This window comes from Acomys russatus, chromosome 6 (assembly GCF_903995435.1).
Source record: "Acomys russatus chromosome 6, mAcoRus1.1, whole genome shotgun sequence".
NCBI lineage: Eukaryota > Metazoa > Chordata > Mammalia > Rodentia > Muridae > Acomys > Acomys russatus.
In genome coordinates this window covers 15,198,129-15,221,910 of record NC_067142.1, presented here as the reverse complement: position 1 = coordinate 15,221,910, position 23,782 = coordinate 15,198,129, and the positions used below count along the sequence as shown (strand labels likewise).

Sequence of the window (23,782 nt, the reverse complement as noted above, 5' to 3'; positions counted from 1 at the left end):
CTGTGTCCTGTAGGAATTTTTTTCTGTCTCTCTGTCTCTGTCTGTCTGTCTGTTTGCCTCTGTCTCTGTCTATGTTCCCCCCCTTCTCTCTTTCTCTCTGTCTTCTTCTGTGTATCTCAAAATTCTTTTTGTTGGTGTTCACTTTGGCCATTAGTGTAGAACCAGGTCTCTATTCACTACTGTGACTGTGCAAGAGCATGCAGACTGTCTGTAGATTACTGAAGCTGAGAAAGACAATTGTGACTCAGAGAAACATGTCAGCTTGTTGTTGGGTTTGGACAACAATCTCAGTAAGCTCAAATTAAACAGCTTAAGTACATCTGACATTAAGCTATGTAATTTAAGAATGCTTATATGTTTGATTTTTTTATGAATATTTGATCCCAATGTTTTAAAATAAGTTTAAGGTTTTTTTTATCCCATTTTCTCTAAAATAATCAGCCATGGAGAAGAGGACATAATGCAAATAGATCAAACAGGTCTTGTGCTGTAATGTGTGTGTGTGTGTGTGTGTGTGTGTGTCTTTGTGTCTATCTGTGTGTCTTTGTATTTGTGTGTGTGTCGTATATGTACACATTTGTGTATGGTGAATATCCCTGTGCGTACACATAGTTCCAATGAGACATTCACACATTTTATTCTCTCCTATCATTTCCTCCTTTATTTCTTTGAGACAGGATTTTTTCGCCATCTATACGCTTGTGGATTGTTGCTAGAGTGATCCCAGTGAGTGCCAGCAACCCTACTATATATTTTCTCTTTAGGAATGGAGTTATATATATATACATGGGACCATGCCTAGCTCATCATGTTGATGCTGCGATCAAAAATATGTTCTTCACGCATGTGCAGAAAGCATTCATTTTTAGATATTATTTATTTTTGTTTTAAATTAAAATATATTTATATCATTTTCTCCTTACCTTTCTTCCCTCAAAAATAATCCACATATCCCTGATTTCTGTTTCTCAAATTCATCTTTTTCCATACATTTTTGGATATATATTTTATGTGTATTATATATAATATAATATACACACATATATTTGTGTCTGTGTTCTTACATATCTATGTGTGTTTGTATAAAACTTGTTCACTCTGAAAATGTTACCAGTATGTATCCAACTTCATTGCTGACCATTTGATATTTGCTAACCAACTGAGGGGCATTTCCCAGTAAAAGACTATTTCTCCTCCTCTCAGCATTCCTTAGTCACCTGTAGTTCCTTGTCTAGGATTGAAACCTCTTGAACGTTCCTCTTCCATGTTAACATGTCTATTAGTGCTATCCTTGTTTAGGCCTTATTTAGGCAGCCATGAGGATGATCCTTCATGGTTGTAACTTCCATGAAATTCTTAGCAGACGCAATTTCAAAGGAAACTTTCTCTTTGCTGGCTCTTACAATCTTCCCTCCATCTCTTCCATGATGATCTCTGAGCCTTGGGCACTGCAGTTGTGTTGTGGATGTATCAGTTGTGACTGAGCATGCTATAGTTCCTAGTTCTCTACCTTGTAATAAGTTATGGTTGGTCTTCTGAGATGTTTTCTCTATCTCTTTTAAGGAAAGCATCTTCTTGATAAGGACTTTACTTAGCTGTGTGTAAAGAATAAATGTTTAGAATGCAGTAGAAATCATGTTCATTTAGTGAAGTGGTGGTTTTATGTTCTCCTCCAAGATCCCTGACCACACAAGCCTTGGGTAGCGAGCAAGGCAGAAACTGCTCCTAATCACTAAACTATCTCTTCAGACATGTGAGATTTTTTCAAGTAAGCAGAAAAAATAGCTGCATGTATAACTATATTGTGATGGTTTCTTCCTGTAGAATCTGATGATTACATAGTCAGAGATTCTGGAATAAAATCGTCTTGAAATTGAACTTCAGGCTAATTTTTAGCTACTGGGTGACTGGATGACTTGAAAATTTATTTCCTTATGTGTTCACCTTCTTCACTAGTTATTTCTTTAACTTTGAAAATTGTGTTCATGATCTTGTATGCTTAGTATAATAACTGGCCTTAAACACCATTGAAAATTATGTTAGTAAAACACCTTTCCATACAAGATGGGATTGCCGGCTGTCTTCCTGTTAACAGCAAGTATAGGAATGTGGGACACTAGAAATTTATGGTATTATTAACTTTTAACTTTTCAGGTGTCATGCCTTGCAAATTATTTTCTTCATAAACTTTACCTAGGCATAATGGCAGGGAGAGGAATGTCCTAAAGAATAGTATTTGATACTTCAAAAAAACTGTAAGGCCTGAGCAAGACTGTCACCCACATTCAATAAATGTCAGAGAAACCAGAGTCTTCATTTTGCTTATTTTGTTTTGTCTCACTTTGTCTTTATCTTGTCATTCCCCAAAAGCCTGCATGGAGAAGCACGCGTACTGCTATTGAGGTGGATTGGTACTGTAGAACTCAATGACTCTCCTTCTCTCTTCAGACATTTGTAGGAAACATGAATGCTGACAGTGTGGTTCACCACAAGCTGCTGCACTCTGTGAGAGCCCGCTTTGTTCGCTTTGTGCCCCTGCAGTGGAATCCAAATGGAAAAATTGGCTTGAGAGCGGAGGTCTATGGATGTTCCTACAGTAAGTACCCACATGTACAAGTCAAACAGCTGTGTGGTGAATGATGTTGCCTATGGAATACTAGATTATTCACACTGAGAATTACAATGTGTGTTTGTGTGTGTGTGTCTCTCTCTCTCTCTCTGTGTGTGTGTGTGTGTGTGTGTGTGTGTGTATAAGGAAGACATCGAGAAACTTGCAATGTTGTTGAAGAATACCATCTATAATTTGACCCAGGGCATTTTCTTTGGTCTGGAACTTCCAGTTGAGTCTATGCTAGCTGGCCAGTCCCAGTGAGCTGTCCCACATGGTATTGTCATCTCTATTTCCACACAGTTGGGACCACTAGTGTGGACTATCATATCCAACTTGATTTGGGCTCTGGGAATGGAATTCAAGTCTTCATGCTTGCAAAGTGAGCACTTTAGAAGCATAGCTATTTCCCCAGCCTGTAGTTATCTCATTTTATTCTTGACTTTTAATAATAGATATATGAAAATGTGTACCTCAGCTGAGAAGTAGAAATGTTCTCCACTCCATAGAGTTGTCTATTGGGAAGAGGCAATAAAGCAATAAAACCTAAACAAAAATACAAAGCTAAGAACTCTTAGGTCTTAGATAATCTTTTGCCATTTGCAATCTGAAATGGCTATCCTCAGCTTTTTCCTAGAAGTATTGTGAAGCTCTTCTTTTTCTTAAGACCCAAACAGGAACATGGTCTCCTTCTTCATGTTCTGGAAGAAGAGGAAGTTTTTCCCCAGGGTCATGAATGGAATTCTCTTCTTCTGCAATCATGGTGTCCAGGTGTTATACTGAGAATGTTCGTAGTGAATTTGAAGTAGGGATAAATCTTGAATAAAAGAAGGTTGTAAACATGAGTACAACTGAAGATAGTTGTAGAACCATGGTTCCCAATCTTCCTAACACTACAGGCATTTAATACAGTTCCTCATGTTGTAATGAATTCCTAGCATAAAATTATTATTTTTTGCTTTATTATAAGTGTAATGTTGCTACCACTATGAATTATAATTTAAATATCTGATATGTTACCTTTGTGAAAGAATTCTTTAACCTACCCTCAAAAAAGGTCATGACCCATAGACTGAAAATCACTGTTATGGAGGAATGAGTCTTATAAAGATTTTGTCCAATAGGCATGATGGTGAACATGCAAACTGTGGCATTCTGAATCAGTTTCCTTCTTTTAATTTATGGCCTTCACCTGCTGATTTTATAACAATATCCAGTGACATCTAAGTCTTGATACATCTAATCAACACACCTTTAAAAGCCAACGTTATCTTAGCTCTGTTTCCTATTACTGAGATACAATACAATGAAAAGCATTTTGTGTGAGAAAGATGTTAATTAGGTCAGCTCACAATCTCAGGCTCTACTCCATCATTGCCAGACAGTCAAGGTAGCAGAGAATCAAAGAGCCTAGTCATATGACATCCACAGTTAGGAGCAGAGAGTGATGAATGCATGTCACATGATAGGACTCAACTTGTTCCATCACTCCTATCAGTACAGATAGCCCTGCTCAGGCAGTGGTGCCATGAAGAGAGGATGTGTCTTCCCACAGATATGGCCACAAGCCAGTCTAATATAGACAATTTCCTTACTGACACTCCCTTCACAGATGATTCCTTGCTTTCTTATTGGCAACTAAAGTTATCTCATCAGTTCTGTGAGTTACTGCTTTGGGTCATAGAAGGACCTTGTATGTGACACACTCATATGTGCTGGTAATAAAAGCTATTTCAAAAGATCTATTCTCTCAGAAGTATTTGCTTCCATAATGTCATATGTCCTGGATTAACATTTCTGGGAATGAAAACACAAAAAGTATGAAATATAAATGGCTCCTCAGGTAAACTACAGGCTAGGGTGTACCTGTCAGAGAAATGAAATCCTGAAGGCAAGAGATTTGCTGGAGCAATGACTGTATTTATAGTGTACACAAACTTTTAGAAAAAGTATGATTTAGAAAACAAATGACAACAGAATATCCAAAAACAAACTTTGTCACCTGCAAGTCTCTGGCCTTTAATATCCTTTAATACCTCATCCCTTAGTGATGACCTTTTGTCATTCCTAGGAGACTTCTGTGGCTTTTATTGATGTTTGCTTACTAATTTCAGAAACTTTCATGATGGAAAAAGACTGATAAAGATTACTTATGTCATTTATAAAGCCATCACTTTGGATCTAATAATTTCAATTACATTTTGTGTGTGTGTGTGTGTGTGTGTGTGTGTGTGTGTGTGTGTGTGTGTGTGTGTACATAAACACATCATGGCGTGAATATCAGAGGACCTTTGAGGGGTCTGTTCTCTTATTTCACCATGTGGATCCCGAGGTTTGAGATCAGGTCACAAAGCCTGGCAGCAAGCCTGTTTACCCACAAAGAAGTCATTTTTAGCTGTATTCTAGAGAATTTTATTAGTTTATCATATGTCTCCATATTTTAGTTTTCCCCGAGAATGTTTTTTTCTCATCATTATCTTTTTATACATTTTGTTCACGTACTCTGTATGCACAGACTAAGTGATCATGGTTTTATTTATATCACAACTGTTACTTTATGTGCATACATGTATGGGTAAATCCTTGTTCATGCGTCTACGTAGGATTGTCAATACATGTATGAGTATGTATACGAAGGCCAAAGTTCAACTTCAGCTCTCCTTCATAGGTACTGACCATTTTGTTCTTGTGAGACAACGTCTGCTCCTGGCTTGTTGCTTGGCAAGTGGGCCAGGCTGGCCAGCCAGTGAACACAGGAATCTGCTTGTCTTTCTCTCCCCAGTGCTGATCTTAAGAGCACAGGCCACAATACTGAGCCTTCTCATGTTGCTTCTGGAGATCAAACTAATGCACTTGGGTTTGCAAGGAAACAACTTTATCCACACAGCTATCTCCCCAGCCTATTGGCCATTATGTCAAAAGGTATCTCTGAGCAGCATTTTAGTGTTATACAATCATAGACTCCTTTCATAATCTATGCCAATAAATCACCCTATCCTCTGAAAATATGTGCATTTTTCTGAACTAGAAAGATACCATAGATCTGCTAAAGCCAAACTCTATTTTAATTCAAAATACTAGTGAATTTGAGGGAACCCAGGCCATCTATCTCCATTGCAGGCACTCCTATATCTGCTGAGTTACCTAGGTAGTGGAATTCCTTCAGAAAAGTGGCCAGCAATGGGTGTCAGCCACCTTAGGAACTATTCAAGACAGAATAAGCTTCCTAGTTGTGTGTCCATAGCTGGAAGTGGTTTCCCATTGCCTACACATCTCCTTGTAAAAAATAAAACAAAACAAATGAACAATCAAAAAGCCCAAGCCCCCTCTATTGCTTCTGAGTCCAGTCTGTTCTAGTTTGCTTCCATGCTGATATGCTAAAACACTGACTGAATCTATTTAGGACAGCAAAATGTTTGTTTGGTTTATAAGTTTATATCATGGAGGATAGTTAAAGCAGAAGCTCAAGGCAGGAACCTGGAAGTAAGAACTAAAGCAGCATCTATGCAGGAATTTCTAATTTACTCCCTGGATCATATTCACCTGTCTTTCTTATACAACCCAAAACCAACTGCCCGTAGTGGGAGGAATACTCTTTCATAAGTTTTCCATTAAGAAAATGCCCCCATGAACATGTCTACAGGCGGATTTCATGAAGGCTACTCTGCCCATGCATGTCAAGGTCACAATCAAGATTAGTCATCATTGGCACATCAGTTTGCCACATCTGTTTCCCCTTTGTCCCTGAACTGCTCCCCTTAACAAAATCCCACCCTATATGTATCCAACAGACTTATTCAAAGATCCTTTGGCCCTTTTTAGGTTCTTCCTCCTTTTTATCCCTTGCTTTCTACACAATGCTTTTTCTAAAAATCTTTAGTTTCTCTCTCTGACTGTCTCTCTTTACGTAGGAATTCACCAGTCGTTAAACTTCTGAAGGTTAGTTGGATGTGTCAACTTGCATGACTGTAGTCCCAACATGTAACAACCACATGTTGTTATAAGTGTTGCTGAGATGTTGTTTAAGTTAGGTACGTAACTAGTTGACTTTGTTTATTTACCTTTAACTTTTAATTTTAATTTCATGTGTATGAGTTTTCCATCTCCACATATATCTACACACCACATAAATGCCATGCATAAGGATTCCAGAGGGACATTGGACGAGTTTTGATCCACAATGTAGGCACTGAGAATTAAACCTGGGTCCTCTGGGAAAGCAGCCATTGCTGTTCGTTTGTGAACTATGGCCCCAGCTCTGTAACCAGGTGAATTTTTAGTAAAAGAGACACTGCACCATAGTCTGGGTGAGTTTGATTCAAACAATGGGAGGATTCAAGAGCAGAAGTGAAGTGTCCTGATGGAGAAGGCATTCTATATTCGGAGAACACCATCAGCCCCTGGCAGTTTCAAGCCAATCAGTGGATAGTCTGCTATGTTAAATTCACTGTCTCAATTCTCCTAATGGTTGTATAAGTACTCTATTCTGTTTCTTTGAGGGCATCTTAACCTGTGCAGAATGCTCTACAGAAATTATCATCTTCTGGATTTGCCAATGGCTTCCACATAGACAAATAACTTCCATAGTCATTATTTCAAACCACTGTTTGGTTTATTTTAAGAAGTATCTTTGAGCATCGAGAGATACTTTAGTAAATAAAAACATTTCTTGGTGTACATGGTGAACTATTGTGATTTTTCTTTAACAAATGTTTAATTAAAAAAAAAAGAGTTGGGCTTGGCATCATGTGCCTGTGACTCCAATGCTGAAGATGCAGATTCAGGTGGGTCTCTGATATTACCTGGCCAAATACTCTGGCCAAATAAGAGAGCTGCAGGTTTACTGACACACCATGTCTCATAAAATAAGGATAATTGTTATAGAAGAATATACCCAATATTAATAACTTTCTCTACTGTTCCAAAAGTAGACAAAGTATGTGTGTGCTTACAACACACACACACATACACACATACACACACACACACACACAGAGAGAGAGAGAGAGAGAGAGAGAGAGAGAGAGAGAGAGGGAGAGAGAGAGAGAGAGAATATTTGAGTCCACTGTTGTAGCACATGCCTGTAATCTCAGCACTCAGGAGATAACTAAGAAGGATTATCAGGAGTTTAAATTTGAAGCCAGCTTCGACTCTATAATGAGCTACTAAGAAACAGAATCAAAAGACAGCATTTCATTGCATCCTCACAAACCTCCAGTTTTTACTTTCTGCTACCTATTCCAGGTTGTTCCCTACGCCTTGGGAGTAGGGGTCTTTTAAAATGCTTTTTAAAAGCAAGCAAAGCCATTGTTTCATCTTTTCTGGCCCCTTCCCTCAAGACTTAATTTCAGGTCTCTTATCTTTTCTGTCTATAGCTCTGGTTGCTACAGAGTCCAGAGACTGAAAATCTCCTACTTCCTTATCAATTTCACATCTCTGTCTACCAGCCTGGCTTGTGGAAATATTAATACCCAGTCACTTACTTTCTATTTCCACATGAAACTGTATTAATGACTCCAGTTTAACAAAATATCTTCGCTACCAAGGGCCCTAAATCTGCTACTCCATATCACTTCTGTCTTAGTCAATGGCACCTACACCCTGCCTCTTGGTATATGATATTTAAAAGATGTTTAGCATATTTACTCCCTCTAATATGTTGCCTACTAACTCATTCACAATTAAAAGTAGGTCTCCCAGATATTTACTCTAGAAAGCACCCTGGATCCACATCTGCCACTTTGTGAGGGATAGCCTCTGTGTTCAGCTGTGGGACATCAATCACATCTACTCTCATCCTCCTCACACCACCCCTAAGATTCATAGATACAAAACGCATCTCTAAAAAACAAAAAGAATCTCTTATTCCTCTGCCTGCCTGATTCACTAATACAATGGAGACTTTGCAATTAATATTTCCAGCAAACATTCCTACAATAACTCCCTTCCCTCCCCTGTTCCTCTCTACCTTATCCCCTCATCCCTCCTCTGCTGTTCTCTCCCATTTCTATCCTTCTCTTCATTTCCTGATTATCATTTTTTTTGTGCTTTGGCTCAATAGATCTCATAGTCTCTTAACTGTTCCTTACCCTAAGACCTGTGCAAGTGCTTGGAAACATAACAATATTTCCTCTAGCTCTATGTCAGCATGATTCTCAGTTTACCTTTGACATTATCAATGGTGTGTACTCTAAATGCTTCTTACAACTCTCTGCCCTACTTCCTGTATATCTCTTATTAATGTTTGATTTATAGATATGACTTCATTTGCTGCATGGTACCACAAACCAGATTCATAACTGTTGATGCTAAGTTGATACCTATCTTTCTTGCCAGTTCCCTGATCCCACAGGTAATTTAAAGGTGATAACATAATGGACATTCACTACTAAGTGTCTGCTCTTAAAACTGCTTATTTTCTGGGTGGGTAGGTACATGTTTTGGCCAATGTCATTGTCTCAGCTTAGCCAGGTTGATTCTTATGAAATTACTTCTTGTTAATGAAGACATTTCAGTATTTTAAGAAGATTGTTTTTGTTCCTGTGGAACAATAAATCTCAAATTCTACCAGAGTATATTGATAGAAATTGGCAGAACTTTATTAGTATCAGTTGGTAGGCTGCTTACCTAGAATAGAGTTTGAGTCCCAGTACCCCTTTAACCCAACATGATGGTTCATGCCTGTAGTCCCATCTCAGACTGATAGGACCAAGCAGTTGAGAAATTCATGTTTATTCTCTCCAGAATCTCTCCAGCTCTCCAGAAAATCAGGTATTGCAGTCATACTTTTGGTTAGGATGAATGGGCTTCTTAAGTATATATTAGCTAAAATAAAAAAATAATAATAACAAGTAGACAGACAGACAGTATTTAGATAGATAAATATTTATATAGCAAAACATTGTCAGATTGGGCATATAAAATTTTTAGCAGAAATTGACTGGGGTACTACATTGAGGCTACAATTCCTAAGAGAGAGTGTTCCTAGCAGAACCAACTGTGCTCTTTGGTGAAGTTTCTAATTAAAACAATATATTGGAACAGATGGAGAGAACATCATCTGTCTTTCTATCTATTATCTATTCTTCTATTATTTATCATATTTATCTAGTTATTTACCTATCACTTATTGCTTATCATCTATTCATCTGTTTTAATATGACTGTTTAATCATTTATGGGCATATTTCCTTAAAAATTGCCTGTATTACCCATCAAGTTAAAAACTCCATATATTCAAGAAATGTATCTTCTTAAATCCCCAGTACTCTGCACAGATAAGGCAATTTCATTCAATAGTAATTGAACTTTAAAAAAATTTTGTTCATCTTACATCCCGATTGTAACCCCCCTCCCTTATGACCTCCCAGTCCCACTTCCCTCCATCATCCCCACGCCACCACTCCCTAATACTCAAAATGGTGGTTCCTCCTCCCCTATCATCTGACCTCAGCATATCAAGTCTCATCAGGACTGCCTGTATCCTCTGACTCTGTGGCATGTCAAGGTGACCCACCATGGGGAAATGATCCAAGAGTGGGCAACAGAGTCCATGTCAGAAGTAGCCCTCTTCCCCTTATTATGGGACCCACAAGTAAACTGTGCTACTTATTTACTACATCTGAGGAGAGGGTCTACGCCCTCTCAGTGCGTTGTCCTTGGTTAATGCAGCAGTCTCTGCAGAACACCCAATCCATTTCCAGATTTGTTAGCTCCATTAGTTTCCTTATGGAGCTCATGTCTCCTCTAAGTCCTGCTATCCCCCAAATCTTCCATATGACTTCCTGGGCTCCACCCCAAAGTTTGGCTTTGAGTCTCAGCATATGTTTCAATCCCCTGCTGTGTGCAGTATTTCAGAGGACCTTTATGGTATGCTTCCCTCCTTTTCCATCTCTTCAAGTGCTTATAGTGTCTATTGTATTTGCCCTGCTGAATGAGTAAATATTCTCCCTAGGGTCCTCCTTGTTATTTAGCTTCATTAAGTCTCTGTATTGTAGTGTGGTTATCCTTTATTTTGTGGCTAATATCCACTTATAAGTGAGCATATACCATGCTTGTCTTTCTGCGTCTGGCTTACCTCACTCAGGGTGATCTCTTCTATTTCCATGGATTTGACTGTAACTTTCAAGCTTTCCTTGGTTTTAATAGCTGAGTAGTTTTCTATTGTGCAAATGTACCATTGTTTCTTTATCTATTCTTCAGTTGAGTGACATCTATGTTGTTTCCAGATTCTAGCTCTTACAAAGAAAACTGCTATGAACATAGTTCAGCAAATGTCCTTGTTGTATGGTGGAGCATCTTTCGGGTATACGCCCATGAGTGATTTTTGGGTCTTGAGGTAGCACTATTCTAAACTTTTTGAGAGAGTGACAGAATGATTTTCAAAGTGGTTGTATATGTTTGCATTCCCACCAGCAATAGAGAATGTTACCCTTTCTTCACATCCTCTACAATGTGCTCTCACCTGAATTTTTGATTCTAGCTATTCTGATGGGTATAAGATGGAATCACAGTCTCGTTTTGATTTCTATTTCCCTGATCACCAGCAACATAGACCATTTCTTTAACTGTTTCTGGGCCACTCAATATTCCTGTGTTGAGAATTCTCTGTTTAGTTCTGTCTCCCCTTTTTATTGTATTATTTAGTTTAGTGGTATTTAGTTTCTTGAGTTCTTTATATAGTTTGGATATTACCCCTCCTTCAGATGTAGAGTTGGTGAATATCTTTTCCCAATCTTCAGGCTGCTGTTTTGTTCTGCTAACAGTGTCCTTTGCTTTTCAGAAGCTTTTAAGTTTCATAAGGTGCCTTTTATTAATTGTTGATTCTTAGAGCCTTATCTGTTGGCAGTCTGTTCAGGAGTCTATCTCCTATGACAATGATAATAAGTCTCTTCTCCATTTTTTCTTCTAACAGATTTACTGTGCCTGGTTTTATGTTTAAGTCTCTAATCCACTTGGACTTTGGTTTTATGTAGGGTGATGGGTATAGGTGGATTTGCATTTTCCTACACATAGATATCCGGTTCAAAAACATCTGGCCCTGGGCTTTATTTAGTTGGGAGATTTTTTAATGATTGCTTCTAATTCTGTAGGAGAAATAGGACTATTTAACGTGTTTATCTGATCTTGATTCAATTTTGGTCATTGGTTTCTATAAATAAAATTGTCCATTTCATACAGATTTTCAAACTTTGTGTCATATTGGCTTTTGAAGTAAGACCCATTGAATTTTTGAATTTCCTCAGTATCTGTCATTATTTCTCCCCTTTCATTTCTGATTTTGTTGATTTGAATACATTCCCTTTTCCTTTTCGTTAGCTTGGCTAAGGGTTTGTCTATTTCGTTAATTTTCTCAAGGAACCAGCTCTTGGTTTTGTTGATTCTTAGAATTGTTCTCTTTGTTTCTACTTTGTTGATTTCTACTCTGAGTTTGATGATATCCAGAGATATACTTCTTTTGGATGTGTCTCCTTTCTTTGTTCTAGAGCTTTCAAGTATTCTGTTGAGTTGCTAGTATTATATCTCTCCAATACTATTATGAAGGCACTTAATGCTATGAACTTTCCGCTTAGCACTGGTTTCATTGTTTCCCATAAGTCTGAGTATGTTGTACCTTCATTTTAATTGAACTATAGGAAGTCTTTAACTTCTTTTTTTTTTTTTTTTTTTTTTTTTTTTTTTTTTGGCCCTAATAGTGAGTTAATGGAGTAGAGAGTTGTTTAGTTTCCATGAGTTTGTAGGCTTTCTGTTTTTTCTGTTGTTGTTGAATTCTGGCATTAATCTGTGGTGGTCCGATAAGATGCAAGGGGTCATTTTCAATCTTCTTTTATCAGTTGATCTTTGCTTGATGACCATGTATATGGTAAATTTTGGAGAACATTCCATGAGATGCTGAGAAGAAGGCATAATCTTCTGAATTTTGGTGAAATGTTCTGTAGATAACTGTTACGTACATTTGACTCAAGATATCTATTAGTTTCCTCATTTCTCCATTTATTTTCTGTCTTTATGATCTGTCTGTTGGTGAGAGTAGGGTGTGGAAGTCTCTCATTATTAATCAGTGGAGTTAAATGTGTGAGTTAAGCTTTAGTAATGTTTCTTTTACAAATATGGGTGCTCCTGCATTTGGGGCATAGATGTTCCGTATTTTTTTCTTTCATGAGTATGACATGTTCTTCTCTTTTCATTAGTTTAATCTATTTTATTAGGTACTAGAATGGCTACTCCAGCTTGGTTCATGGGTCTGTTTGTTTGAAATAAATTTTTCTAGCCCTTTACTCCAAAGTAATGTGTATCTTTACTATTGAGGTGTGTTCCTTTTATGGAGTAAAATGCTGGGTCCTGTTTTTGCTTCCATTCTTTTAGCCTGTGGCTATTACTGGGGAGTTGAGGTCATTGATATTGAGAGATATTAATGACAAGTTGTTGTTAGTTCCCATTTTCTTAATGTTGGTGATTGGAGAGTGCTTGGGTGTTTCCTTTCTTTTGTTTTTTTTTTTGGATGTGGGTTTATTTATTTCCTGTGTTTTCCTGGGTGTTTTCAGCCTCCTTGGTTTGTAGTTTTTCTTCTAGTAACATCTGTAGGCCTGGAATTGTGGCAAGATACTGTGTAAACTTGGTTTTGTCTTGGAATACCTTGTTTTTGCATCTTCTTTTTCTTTCTTAGTGTTAGTATCTTCAGGGATTGATATGGTAGAATCACTGGTTTCTGAGTTTTTCTGCCTATGTTCTTGTACTGGCATCCCATCATTTTGTTCTCTCTGGTGTTAGCAGTCTTGGAGATTCCTTTAATGAGGTTGCTTTCTGTGTCCCTGGTGGGCCAGACAGATCGGGAATAGATGAAAAGAGCTCCAAAACAAATGCTGTTTGCCTAGACTCTCTTACGGCCTCCTCAGCATGGTGGGCAATGGGTGTTGGAGGCTGTTCCTGGCTCTGCTGGCTTCACTGCCTGTGTCACAGTTTGATCAGCTGGCAGGAGAAATGTCACCTGGAAAAGCACAACACCATGCCAAAAGCTGCTCAGGTACCCTTCAGGCCACCTTGGTATGGTGGACAATGTGGATTGTGGCCAGCACATGACACACCTCTTCCTGTTCACTGTGACCCAAATGAGTCATGCTAGTGAGGAGCGAGTGGGGAGGAATCCAAGTTCAAAGATGTTTGGGTGTCCCACATGCCTCCTCTGCTGATTTGTTGGCCGTGCCAGCCAACTGTAGGCCAGAATGGTGGTGAGCAGGTAGAGATAGAGCCAAGTCCAAAGGTGCTTAGTAGTGTGTCCCTCAGTCCTTCTTGGAATAGCAGCTAATGTGTGTTGTTGCCCACACCAAACTCACCTATGCTTGTTTACTCACTTTGTCCCAAAAGTGCCAGGCCAGAGAGGAGCTGGTAAAAAGAAATTCAAGCCTGAAGCTACTTCTGTGTCCCAGGGCTCCCTCTGCTCTCAGTAATTGAACATTTATGGGACAGTGTCGCTAAAGTAACAATGAGCCCATAAGCTGCTTTGTCAAGGTGTGGCCTGAACAAAGTTTACTTTCATGTTCCCTTGTGGCCCTGCATTTATATCTGGAAGTATTCAATCATGTGGCATAAAACATTTTCTTGGACAAAAAAAGATCACAATCAATCTTCTGACACCCAGGTTAGTTTTTCACTCCCAAAGTCAAAACCAGTAACCTGAAAATTTCAAGCACACACATTTAAGAGTCTCCAGGGACAAAGTAGAATTGTTGCCAGGAGCAACAGCTCCTATGTACATCTCTACTTCTGTGTGCCTCTCCTGCATCTTCGTATTTAATTCTGTATAAGAATCACTTGTTCTCTAAATAAGTCCCTGGGGTATAGCTCTTTTTAGAAGAATGCCTATCTAGCATGCACAAAGCCCAGCCTCAGTCACTAGCACTGTATAAACTTTTCAGAGCATGAATACCTGTAATCTTAGAACACACTCAGGATATGGAGGCTGAGTGATCAGAAGTTCAAGGTCAACCTCAGCAACATAGCTGGTTCAAAACCAACATAGGCCAGAGTCCCTATCTCAAAATAAAAACAACACAAAAAATACCTACTCTGGCAATATATATATATATATTCTGTTGGTAGTTTTGATAAAGAGCTATAATTTAAGCCCAGTGTCTCAATCCACATTTCTTATTTAACTACTTTTTGTAGTTAATTCTTTCTTAGTTTTGCACTGTAATTTCTATAAGTAATTGTAGATAATAAGAATTTTCAACAAGGGCCAGAAGATAGCTCAGTGGTACAAAGCCTGATGACTTCTTTTAGATGGATCCCTTGGAACACATGGTGGAAGGAGAGATTCAACTCCCAAATGTTGTCCTCTGGTCCACATTACTCTCCCACACAGTAAATAAGTGAGCACTAAAAAATTAGGATAGGCTGTATGTCCACCAACCCCTGAGGATGATAGGCATTTGCCACAATTCATGTCTTTTTAGACAGGATCTTGGAATTGAACTCAGATCTACATACATGTGTGGCAATTATGTTACCAATTGGACTGTCTTTATTGCCTCCTTGAAAATGTTCAAATATCATATATGCCCATATTCAACACATGGACTGGGCTTAAAACACCAAAGATTGTAACCTGCCTTTATCACTAATTCCTTTTATGTTTTTGGGTAATCTTTATACCTGCAATTTCTTGAAGTGGTGTTTTGCATGTGACTAGTCCTTAAATAATCTCTGTTACTCAGGTATTTAGGTCATATTTTTCTCATTCTTTCTTCTTTTTTATTGAGGTACACATCTTTTTGGTACCTTAGAAGAATATGCTTTGGATTTTACATTTCTGGTCCTAAAGGATTTTGATACATTCCACCAAGCCATCTGGAGAATTTGAGCTACATTAAATTTTCTCTGGGATTTCCATCTGAATGTCTTTATGTATGGGAAACTAATTAATTTAAAAAGCATTATAAATTCTGATAAAGCATAATGATCTTCTAGGCTCCCCAGACTCATTAAGAATTATAATCCTCTTTTTATAACCCAGGTTCTTCCCTCTACACAAGACCTTGTTCCTATCTGGTTAATTACTGCCAAGTAATAGTATCCAAAATTCATCACCTTCTGAGCCAAAGTCATGCTCTCTTTCTCTAAATGAATCCCTTATGATCTCTGCTTTAGCTGCTTTCTTTGCAGTTTTTCCTATCATCCATAGTTATTTGTTACAAGCATAATAGTCACAGAAGTTTTATATTTTATCTTTGGGGTGCTAAGATCAGTCTAGTCCTAGTGTGGGAATGATGGGAGGCCTCTTGCACAGCCAGGCCAGCCTTGGAGGTGTGAAGGACATGATGGTAGTAGCCAGATCTGAGATGTGAAGGTCCCAGATCCCACTTTGTAAATCTGGCTCTTAGTATCCAGAGCTGGACAATCTCACCAGACCCTTGTGATTCCTTCACTGAGAAGATGAGAATACAGAAGTCCAGAAGACTGATTCAGGGGTCATATTCTTTGAAGTGACTGAAAACTGAGGAGATAAATGTGCACATCTGTAGCTAACAGAAGTACAGTACCCAGAAGCACCAAGGACTTCTGACTTAACCCATGACCTCTCTACATGGTTCTACTTGATCGAGAATTTGAATGCTTTTCAACAATTGGTGTATGGTAGTCAATTGTCCTTCATTGATGTCTTTGGGCTCTAGTGATGCAGGAGACAACCCATGTTCTGTGGAAATGTGCCATATCAGAAGCTATAGGATGCTGTTATAGGAATGTCCATGAATGAGAAAGACCCCAGTCAATAAGCGTTTCCTGGTAAACAGGGCCTGAATTTCATCCCCAGTACCTATGTTTAGAAAAATTGTAAGCAGCTTTTTCCACATGTGTAATTCCATAGGTTGTGAGGTCAAGTCAGACTATATACTAGTCTCCTTGGTGAATTATAATCTAGGGAGAGACCTTATCTCAAAATGTCAAGGTGCATAGAACCTGATGAGCAACATTCAAGGATATACAGGTAACCCTTGAATGAACACAAACATGTACACACATGAACACACACACATACCACACAACTACCACTCACACCACCACACACACCCACATACCCATCCCACCCCCCACACACATATATACATACACCAAAAAAGAAAAACAAGGATTGTTTTTAACTGTGGAGGTTGAAGGAAACATGCCTGTGTACGTAAACCTGGAGCGAGGCAGAATATCCATAGAACATAGTCTGTCCTGATGTATGAGTGCCTTGTGAATGAGCTGCTTACATGACTCTGAAGTTCTTCTTGCCTTATCCTAACTAGGGTGATTTAAAATTAACCTGCCATCATAGTTGGATCAGCCACTCTGAATTCAGTTTAATCACAGAGGCCAGGGCCTTGCCTGACAGCATAGTTTATCTTCAGTCCCTCTGGAAGTGGTCACTACAGGGATTTATATATTGCTCCCCCTGACAATGTGTACAACACTAAGCACTCAGGCAGAGCCATGGAGAAGACCATAAGATATATTCAAAGCATGGAATCATGGAAATTTTGTGTGTGTGTGCTCTGTGTATGTATGGGGTGTGTGTGCATGCAGGTGCACACACGTATGCATCTGTGTGTGTAGACCAGGGTAGACATTTTATTTTTATTGAAACATGTCTTTCAATTAAACTGAAACTCGGTGAATTCACTTGGTGGCTGGCCAACAAGTCCCTGGATATTCCCTCCTTCACTGCTACAGCTCTGAGATTACAGACTACATAAGACCACCTTGCTTTTTCATTTGTGTGTGTCTGAGTGTGTGTGTGTGTGTGTGTGTGTGTATGTGTGTCTGTGTATCTGTGTGTTTTTGTCTGAGTGTGTAAGTAGTGTAGTGTATCTATGTGGTAGATCTGTGTGGTGGTACATACTCTCTTATGATTGTGGAGTCCAGAGAAGAACATCAAGCATCCTGTTCTATCACTGTCTCGGTTTACTTAGAGAAGGTCTCTTACTGAGCATGGCACAAGAATGGCTTCAAGCCATCCTTCATGCTCCTCTTATCTTTGACCTCCACAAGATTATAATAACAGTCATGCAAATGGCTACACTCTCTTTTATTATTTTTTCAATGTGGCTTCAAATGGGCAGCAGAGCTTTGTATTTGTTGAATCGCCTCTAGTCCTGCCACTGGCTTTTTAGATGGAAATGGAAGAGTTCAACTCAGGTCCTCATACATTCTAGCTAGCACTTTATTGAGCACACCTTCTCCCCAGGCTCATAACAAATGTTTTCATGGAAAGCCATATATACTGTCACAAAGGGAAAACTAGCAGCTTTCTGTTGCTGAGACTCAAGCAAATGGCCTTCGTCAAGCATCTATATGTTACATCTGAGTAGAACACTGAAAATGGAATAAACCAGAGACACTGCTAAAAATTCAATGATGTCTTTTCCACAAGGACTGCTTTCCTATTTTTCAGCCTTAGCTACAAGCATCCCCTTTCTTTTGGTGACTTGTGAAAAATATTTATGAAAAATTTCCCCCTTAATGAAACTTTTGTAGAATCCTAAGAGAGTGCCCACTCTCATGACTACTCATGTTGTTCTTTTCCTTTGAAGTCTTGTCTTCCAGTTTGCCTCAAAATGTCCTACTACATTCTTCTTGTCTCTGCTTAGTTATATACTTATTATTATTTTACTCACACAAGGCTCTGTTAGAGTAATGAATTGTAGGAAGAATAGCAACATTTCCATTTATTACATACCATTTCATCATTGTGATGTATTTATGTCCACAATTGTGTGTGACTCCCCAAATGACTTGACCCATCATCTTTGTATTAATTACATCAAGGAAAGAATGAAATGAAATGAATTCAGAATATTCCCAACAAGGAACTAAGGATATGATTTAATTGATGAAGTGTTTGCACTGCAAGCATGAGGAACCATGTTGGATATGTAGTACCTGTTTTTGGTGGAACAATAGCATAAAATATGCTGAGTGTGATGGCACAGGCTGTTGGGGACAGAAATGTGAAGGCCAATGGGGCATGTTATTCTATTGGAAACATAGATAACTCCTTGCTGTAGTGTTCTTGGCGTCCCTGCACTCAGAAGGTTGAAGCCAGAGGATAAGAAGTTCAGGGATGTCCTCTGCTATGTAGCAAGTTTGAGGTCAATCTGGTCTACTGGACAATCTGTTTAAGAATAAAAGAGAAAGAAATATGAAGGAAGTAATGAAGGGAGGGGGAGGGATGGAAGGAAGGAGGGAGAAATGGAATGAGAATGAATGGAAAGTTATGTTGGAGCGTGAGTGGATAGATGGATAGATGCATGAATACCTGTCTGTAAAATGCGCAAAGCAGAGGTACTTGGGTTAGGACTGGAATGCAGATTTCTGGCTGAGATTTCTTTGAAGTTTTCTATTTAAATGTCTTGATCATTTTTCTATTTTGTTCACCTGTTCATCAAAAAACAGGAATTCCCAAAATTTTGTTAGAAAAGCTATCCTTAATCTTTGACAGATTCCTTGGAAGCGCCCATTTTGCTGAGGGTTCATCTGATGTAATTACAGTTGCTGATAAATCCTGGAAAAGTCAGAGAGGGAGGTTGATGAAAACTCAGGCTTACTGTGGAAACCTCACTCAGGTTTTCAGTGTAAGTCGATAATCTAAAGATGATTTTTATTTTCATACACTGAATCATGAGAAAAGCTTCAAAATGTGTTTGTTTTGAAATTCTTGTTTATTTTGAGTAGCTGAAGAGTCCAAGTAAGACTAATTGTCTCAGGGACGGTCAGTATTTTCTTCTGTCAGCTATGTCCTTCAGCTTTCTGATTCTGAGACTCAAACCCCCTCCTCTCAGGCCCTCACCAAAGTTGTGCTTCAGCTCACTTGGGAATTCAAGCTTGGACTGTTTTAGTCAGAGAAAGCCATTTTTAGCTGATTTGTTGACAGGCTTCCAAAACCCATCAAACATGCCAGAATTTGCCTCAAGAAGTCTATCTTTCTCAGAAAATAAGATTGACAGCTGGGTCAGCAGTTCTGGGCCTAGAAAGAACTCAACCCTAATCAGCATTCTGAAGCTCCTCTGGGAAGAAAGGTGTCTGGAAAGGATTTGCCTTTACCTGGAAGGCAAGTGTGGAGGTGATAATCTACCCTTACTGGAGGATTCTGAGGACCGAAATTAGCCTATCCATCATAGCCTGGAAATTTTATCAATTAGTCATCACTGAAAGAAACCACAGAATGCATCAAATACAGTTTACTATAACAAGACTGTGAAAATCAATTTTCAGAAAGAGAGAAAGAGTATTCACTCCAATAACACAACCTAACAGTTGTGTTCCAGGTCAGTGGCATTGTGGGTGAAGTAAGGTACTCTCAGGTGTGGAGCACCAGCTAACCTGGTGAACATAACAGAAATTGGTCCTTGGAGATCCACAAACATCAAAGTCTCCTAGGGAACTCCTACCATACCAAATGTTGGTCCTTGCAGTGAGAAATTATGTCCATAACTTTTAAAAAGTACTGGAGACTGGGTGTAAGGAAAGCAGAACCCTTCTTCTTATTGATTTGCAAACATATTGTTAGCTCAGAATTACAGGCAAGCTGACTGAAAGCAGAGAGCAATTTTTAGAAAGGACACAAGATCTTTCCTTGCATCCATCTTTTTCTCAGTGGCAGATTAATCAGGGGTATACAATCTCACATAGTGTCTAGGCCTCTGACACTTATGTTAAATTTTTCTCAACTATACTGTACATGAGTTCATCTCTGTGGTTTACATGTCATTTGTTTTAGAGATTATCAGACTAACTGCTCCTAGACAACCTTGGCTGTTAGTAACTTTGAGTAGCCAGAGTGGTCAGGCTAATAGAATTTGAGTGGAAATCATTAGCTTAGGGGCTCCAGGTGTTTAGTGTCCATCCATATCTGGACCTAAGATGACCCAAGGTATTTTTATTTTGAAAAGGAGCCACAAGCTTTTATTTCTTACATATGAACTGAGGTTTTGCAATGAGGTTTTATATCCTATACTTCTGACCTGTGTCCCGGGCATCAAATACTGATGTTCTATAAGGTTGGGCTTAGAAACAGCTGATCTTTACAGTCTCAAGAGCTGCCTTGTGTGTACTCTCTTCCTGACATCTGCCTACTGGCAATACCTTTCACGCTCAGAAATACTTCCCCTGATTTGATAAAGTCCTGAAACTCTACCTCCCCTTGGAGGGGGTGGGGAACTTCTCTGGTGTGCCCTAGCACAAGGAATTGGTGTGCTTCTGCCTGTGTCTGTGATTAGCAGCTTAGAGTTTAGAACCAGAAAGTATTACCAAGGTTGTTTCTAAGAACTAGTGGAGGGGAAAGGGGTGAGAGATGTAGGGAGGGAGGGATGGAGGGAGGGTGGGTGGGTAAGACTGAGAGGAGATGAGGGAGAGGGCTACAATTGGCATGTAAAATGAATAAATTTTTTAAAAGTAGAAAAAATTAAAAAGAAACCTACCCCTCAATTTCATATTTAATTTAAAAAATACAGTGAGTGTTTATGTGTGTGTTTGTATATATTAGTGTGCATCTGTGTGAATGTGTATGTCTATATAAATGTGCACATATGTGTGATATGTATTTGGGAATGAGCACATACTGTGGTGTAGATGTGGAAGTTATAGGAAATTTTGTTTAGTATGTCTCTTCTTCTTTTCTGTGAGTTTCAGAGATTGAACTCCACTGTTAGGCTTGCATAGCAAGCATTTTACTTGCTGAATCATCTTAGTTGCTGTTCTCTTTCCTTTGATTTGGCCACTCTTCTTTTCCTTTCATATTATATTGAAAATAGATTCTTTTTTTTAACACAAACAGAGCACAGTTTTCCCCCTCTACTCCTCCCAGCTCTCCCAAGCTCTCCTCTCTGTTGTAACCAGGAAGCTTTCACTGCACTAGGTTTCCACCTCTTCCCAGTATTTCCCAGTTCCAGTTGCCTCTCCCCACAAGCTCTCCCTCCATCTATCCTGATTATCACCTTTCCTGTTGTCACCTACCCCCAGTTCACTTACAAAATCTAATGTATTTCCCCCTTTCCTAGGAGATCTATCTTTCCTCTCCGATACAGCCTTCCTCTTTACTTAGCTTCTCTGGGTCTGTGAACATTGGCTTGGTTATCATTTACTTAACAGCTAATATCCACTTACTCTTTTGCTCATTTTGACTTTTTGTAGTATGTGTTTTCGTCCAATACACAAAGCTCTTCACATCTCACAGAATCCTTGAAACACACAATTATTTAATAAGTCAAAACTTACCTTCAATGTCAAACAATTCATTATCTTGTGTATGATATTCTGAGTTTTGACATCCTTGTTTTTAAAAGGAAGTAAATATAGATCAAACATGACTGTCAAGTGCTTTAAATGGCATAATATGTGCTATTACCTAAGCAAGGATAGTTTGTTTAAATCAGTGCACAGGTAAATCTCCATGAGCCATCACCAAAGTGTGAGAGAATGTGGAGGACATATTTAGTTCTGTCCATTATTTTGGTGTCCTTAAGAAGCAGTACTCATGGTACTGGGGAGATAGCTCAGTGGATTGAAGTATTTACTATGTAAATAAGATGATATGAGTTTGAACCCATGTAACACTCAAATGTGGGGAATACATCTGATTTATTTTAAGTACACACCTTGGAGGTAAAAATAATGAGACTGCCTCAAATAAAAGAATAAAGGAGAGAACTAACTCCTGAAAGTTGTTTTCTAATCTCCACATGTACACAATAGCAGAGAGTGAGAGACAGGCAGAGAGAAAGAGAGAGAAAGAGAGAGAGAGAGAGAGAGAGAGAGAGAGAGAGAGAGAGAGAGAGAGAGAGAGAGAGATATTACAAACCATAAAATACAATTAAGACCTCATCTCTAACCTGGATGCATCTTATCATATACTATATTTTCTTTCATTACTTTAAAGTTTTAAAGAGAATCTTCCAAAATATTTATACAAGTAAAGATTTCAATTACAACTTGGTCCTATCTTCAAGTTAAAGTCCAAATAAGGCCATACGAACAGAGATATAATGACATTCAATGATGAAAATCTAATATATGTTGTATTTCTGTTAGTTTAAAAGCAATAGTAAAAATTATGAGCCATTATTACCATTTAAAATCTGCATATCCAAGTGACATTGGAGATGCTAAGCATGTTCCTGGTGTCTGGAGAAGGGATTAATTATTCAGTGGGTGCACTTAATCCTTCTTGAAAACTTCTCCTGAACTTCTGCTTCTCCATCTGTGAAATGGCTATAGGAATTCATGTGCAACTTAATTAATATTGCAATTGTCCAGCGTGTTTAACCAAGTTCTCTTAGATGGTAAAAATACTTCTGTTGATAAGTGGTGTTAGGAGAAAAGCTTGCATTATCATACCAGTTCGAGAGTGTGCTCAAAGAAGAGAACATTTCACTGCTGTGAGAGTTAGAAAGTATAAAGCATACTGCAGGCCCCACCAGTTATATTGAAAAACATGGAAAACATGAGCAGTAGTTCTCCATCTACTTAATGCTATAACTCTTTAATACAGTTTCTAATGTTGTGGTGACCCCAACCATAACATTACTTTCATTGCTACTTCATAACTTTAATTTTGCTACAGTCACAAAATAAAATGTAAATTTCTTATATGCTGGAAATCTGATGTGTGACCCATATAAAAGCATTGTTTGAGCCCAAAGAGGTCATGATCCATAGGTATAGAACCTCTGTTTTAGAGAAAAGTGGCCTTTTCATTGGGAATGAACATCTATCACCTAAAGGTGGGGCAGTTAACATGGAAGATCATCAAATAATCCTATCACTTTGATTCACAGGTATTACTGCCTTGGATCACTATTTGTTGTATGACTTTTTTGAGGGAAGCACTAATATATATTCTTCCCTGACAGGACATTGACAATAGTTCAAAAAATAGAATGTACCAAAGCTCAATTTAAAAAGCTCATGAGTTTACTGGGATTACTTATGGATCATGGATGAAGAATTAATTAAAGATGTAACATGAGTCATCATCATTTTGTTTTGCATCACTCAAAACCCATCCCAGAATAGGTAACAAACCACCAAAGCTATATCTCTCGCACTACCTGCACAACATGCAGGCAACTGGATATATTAGAAAATCAACTCTTTCAAGCAGCCATCCTTGGAAAAGTGCTTTAAAAATCATATCAGT

General features: G+C 38.5%; 1 protein-coding gene across 1 annotated transcript in view; it reads left to right on the top strand.

Annotated features, from left to right (window-relative positions):
• Cntnap5 (contactin associated protein family member 5) overlaps positions 1–23,782 on the top strand; it is a 951,234-nt gene that overhangs the window by 424,985 nt on the left and 502,467 nt on the right. The window contains exon 4 of the mRNA XM_051147230.1: positions 2,449–2,596. Coding sequence (XP_051003187.1) covers positions 2,449–2,596 — 148 coding nt within the window. The remainder of the gene's footprint in view (positions 1–2,448; positions 2,597–23,782) is intronic.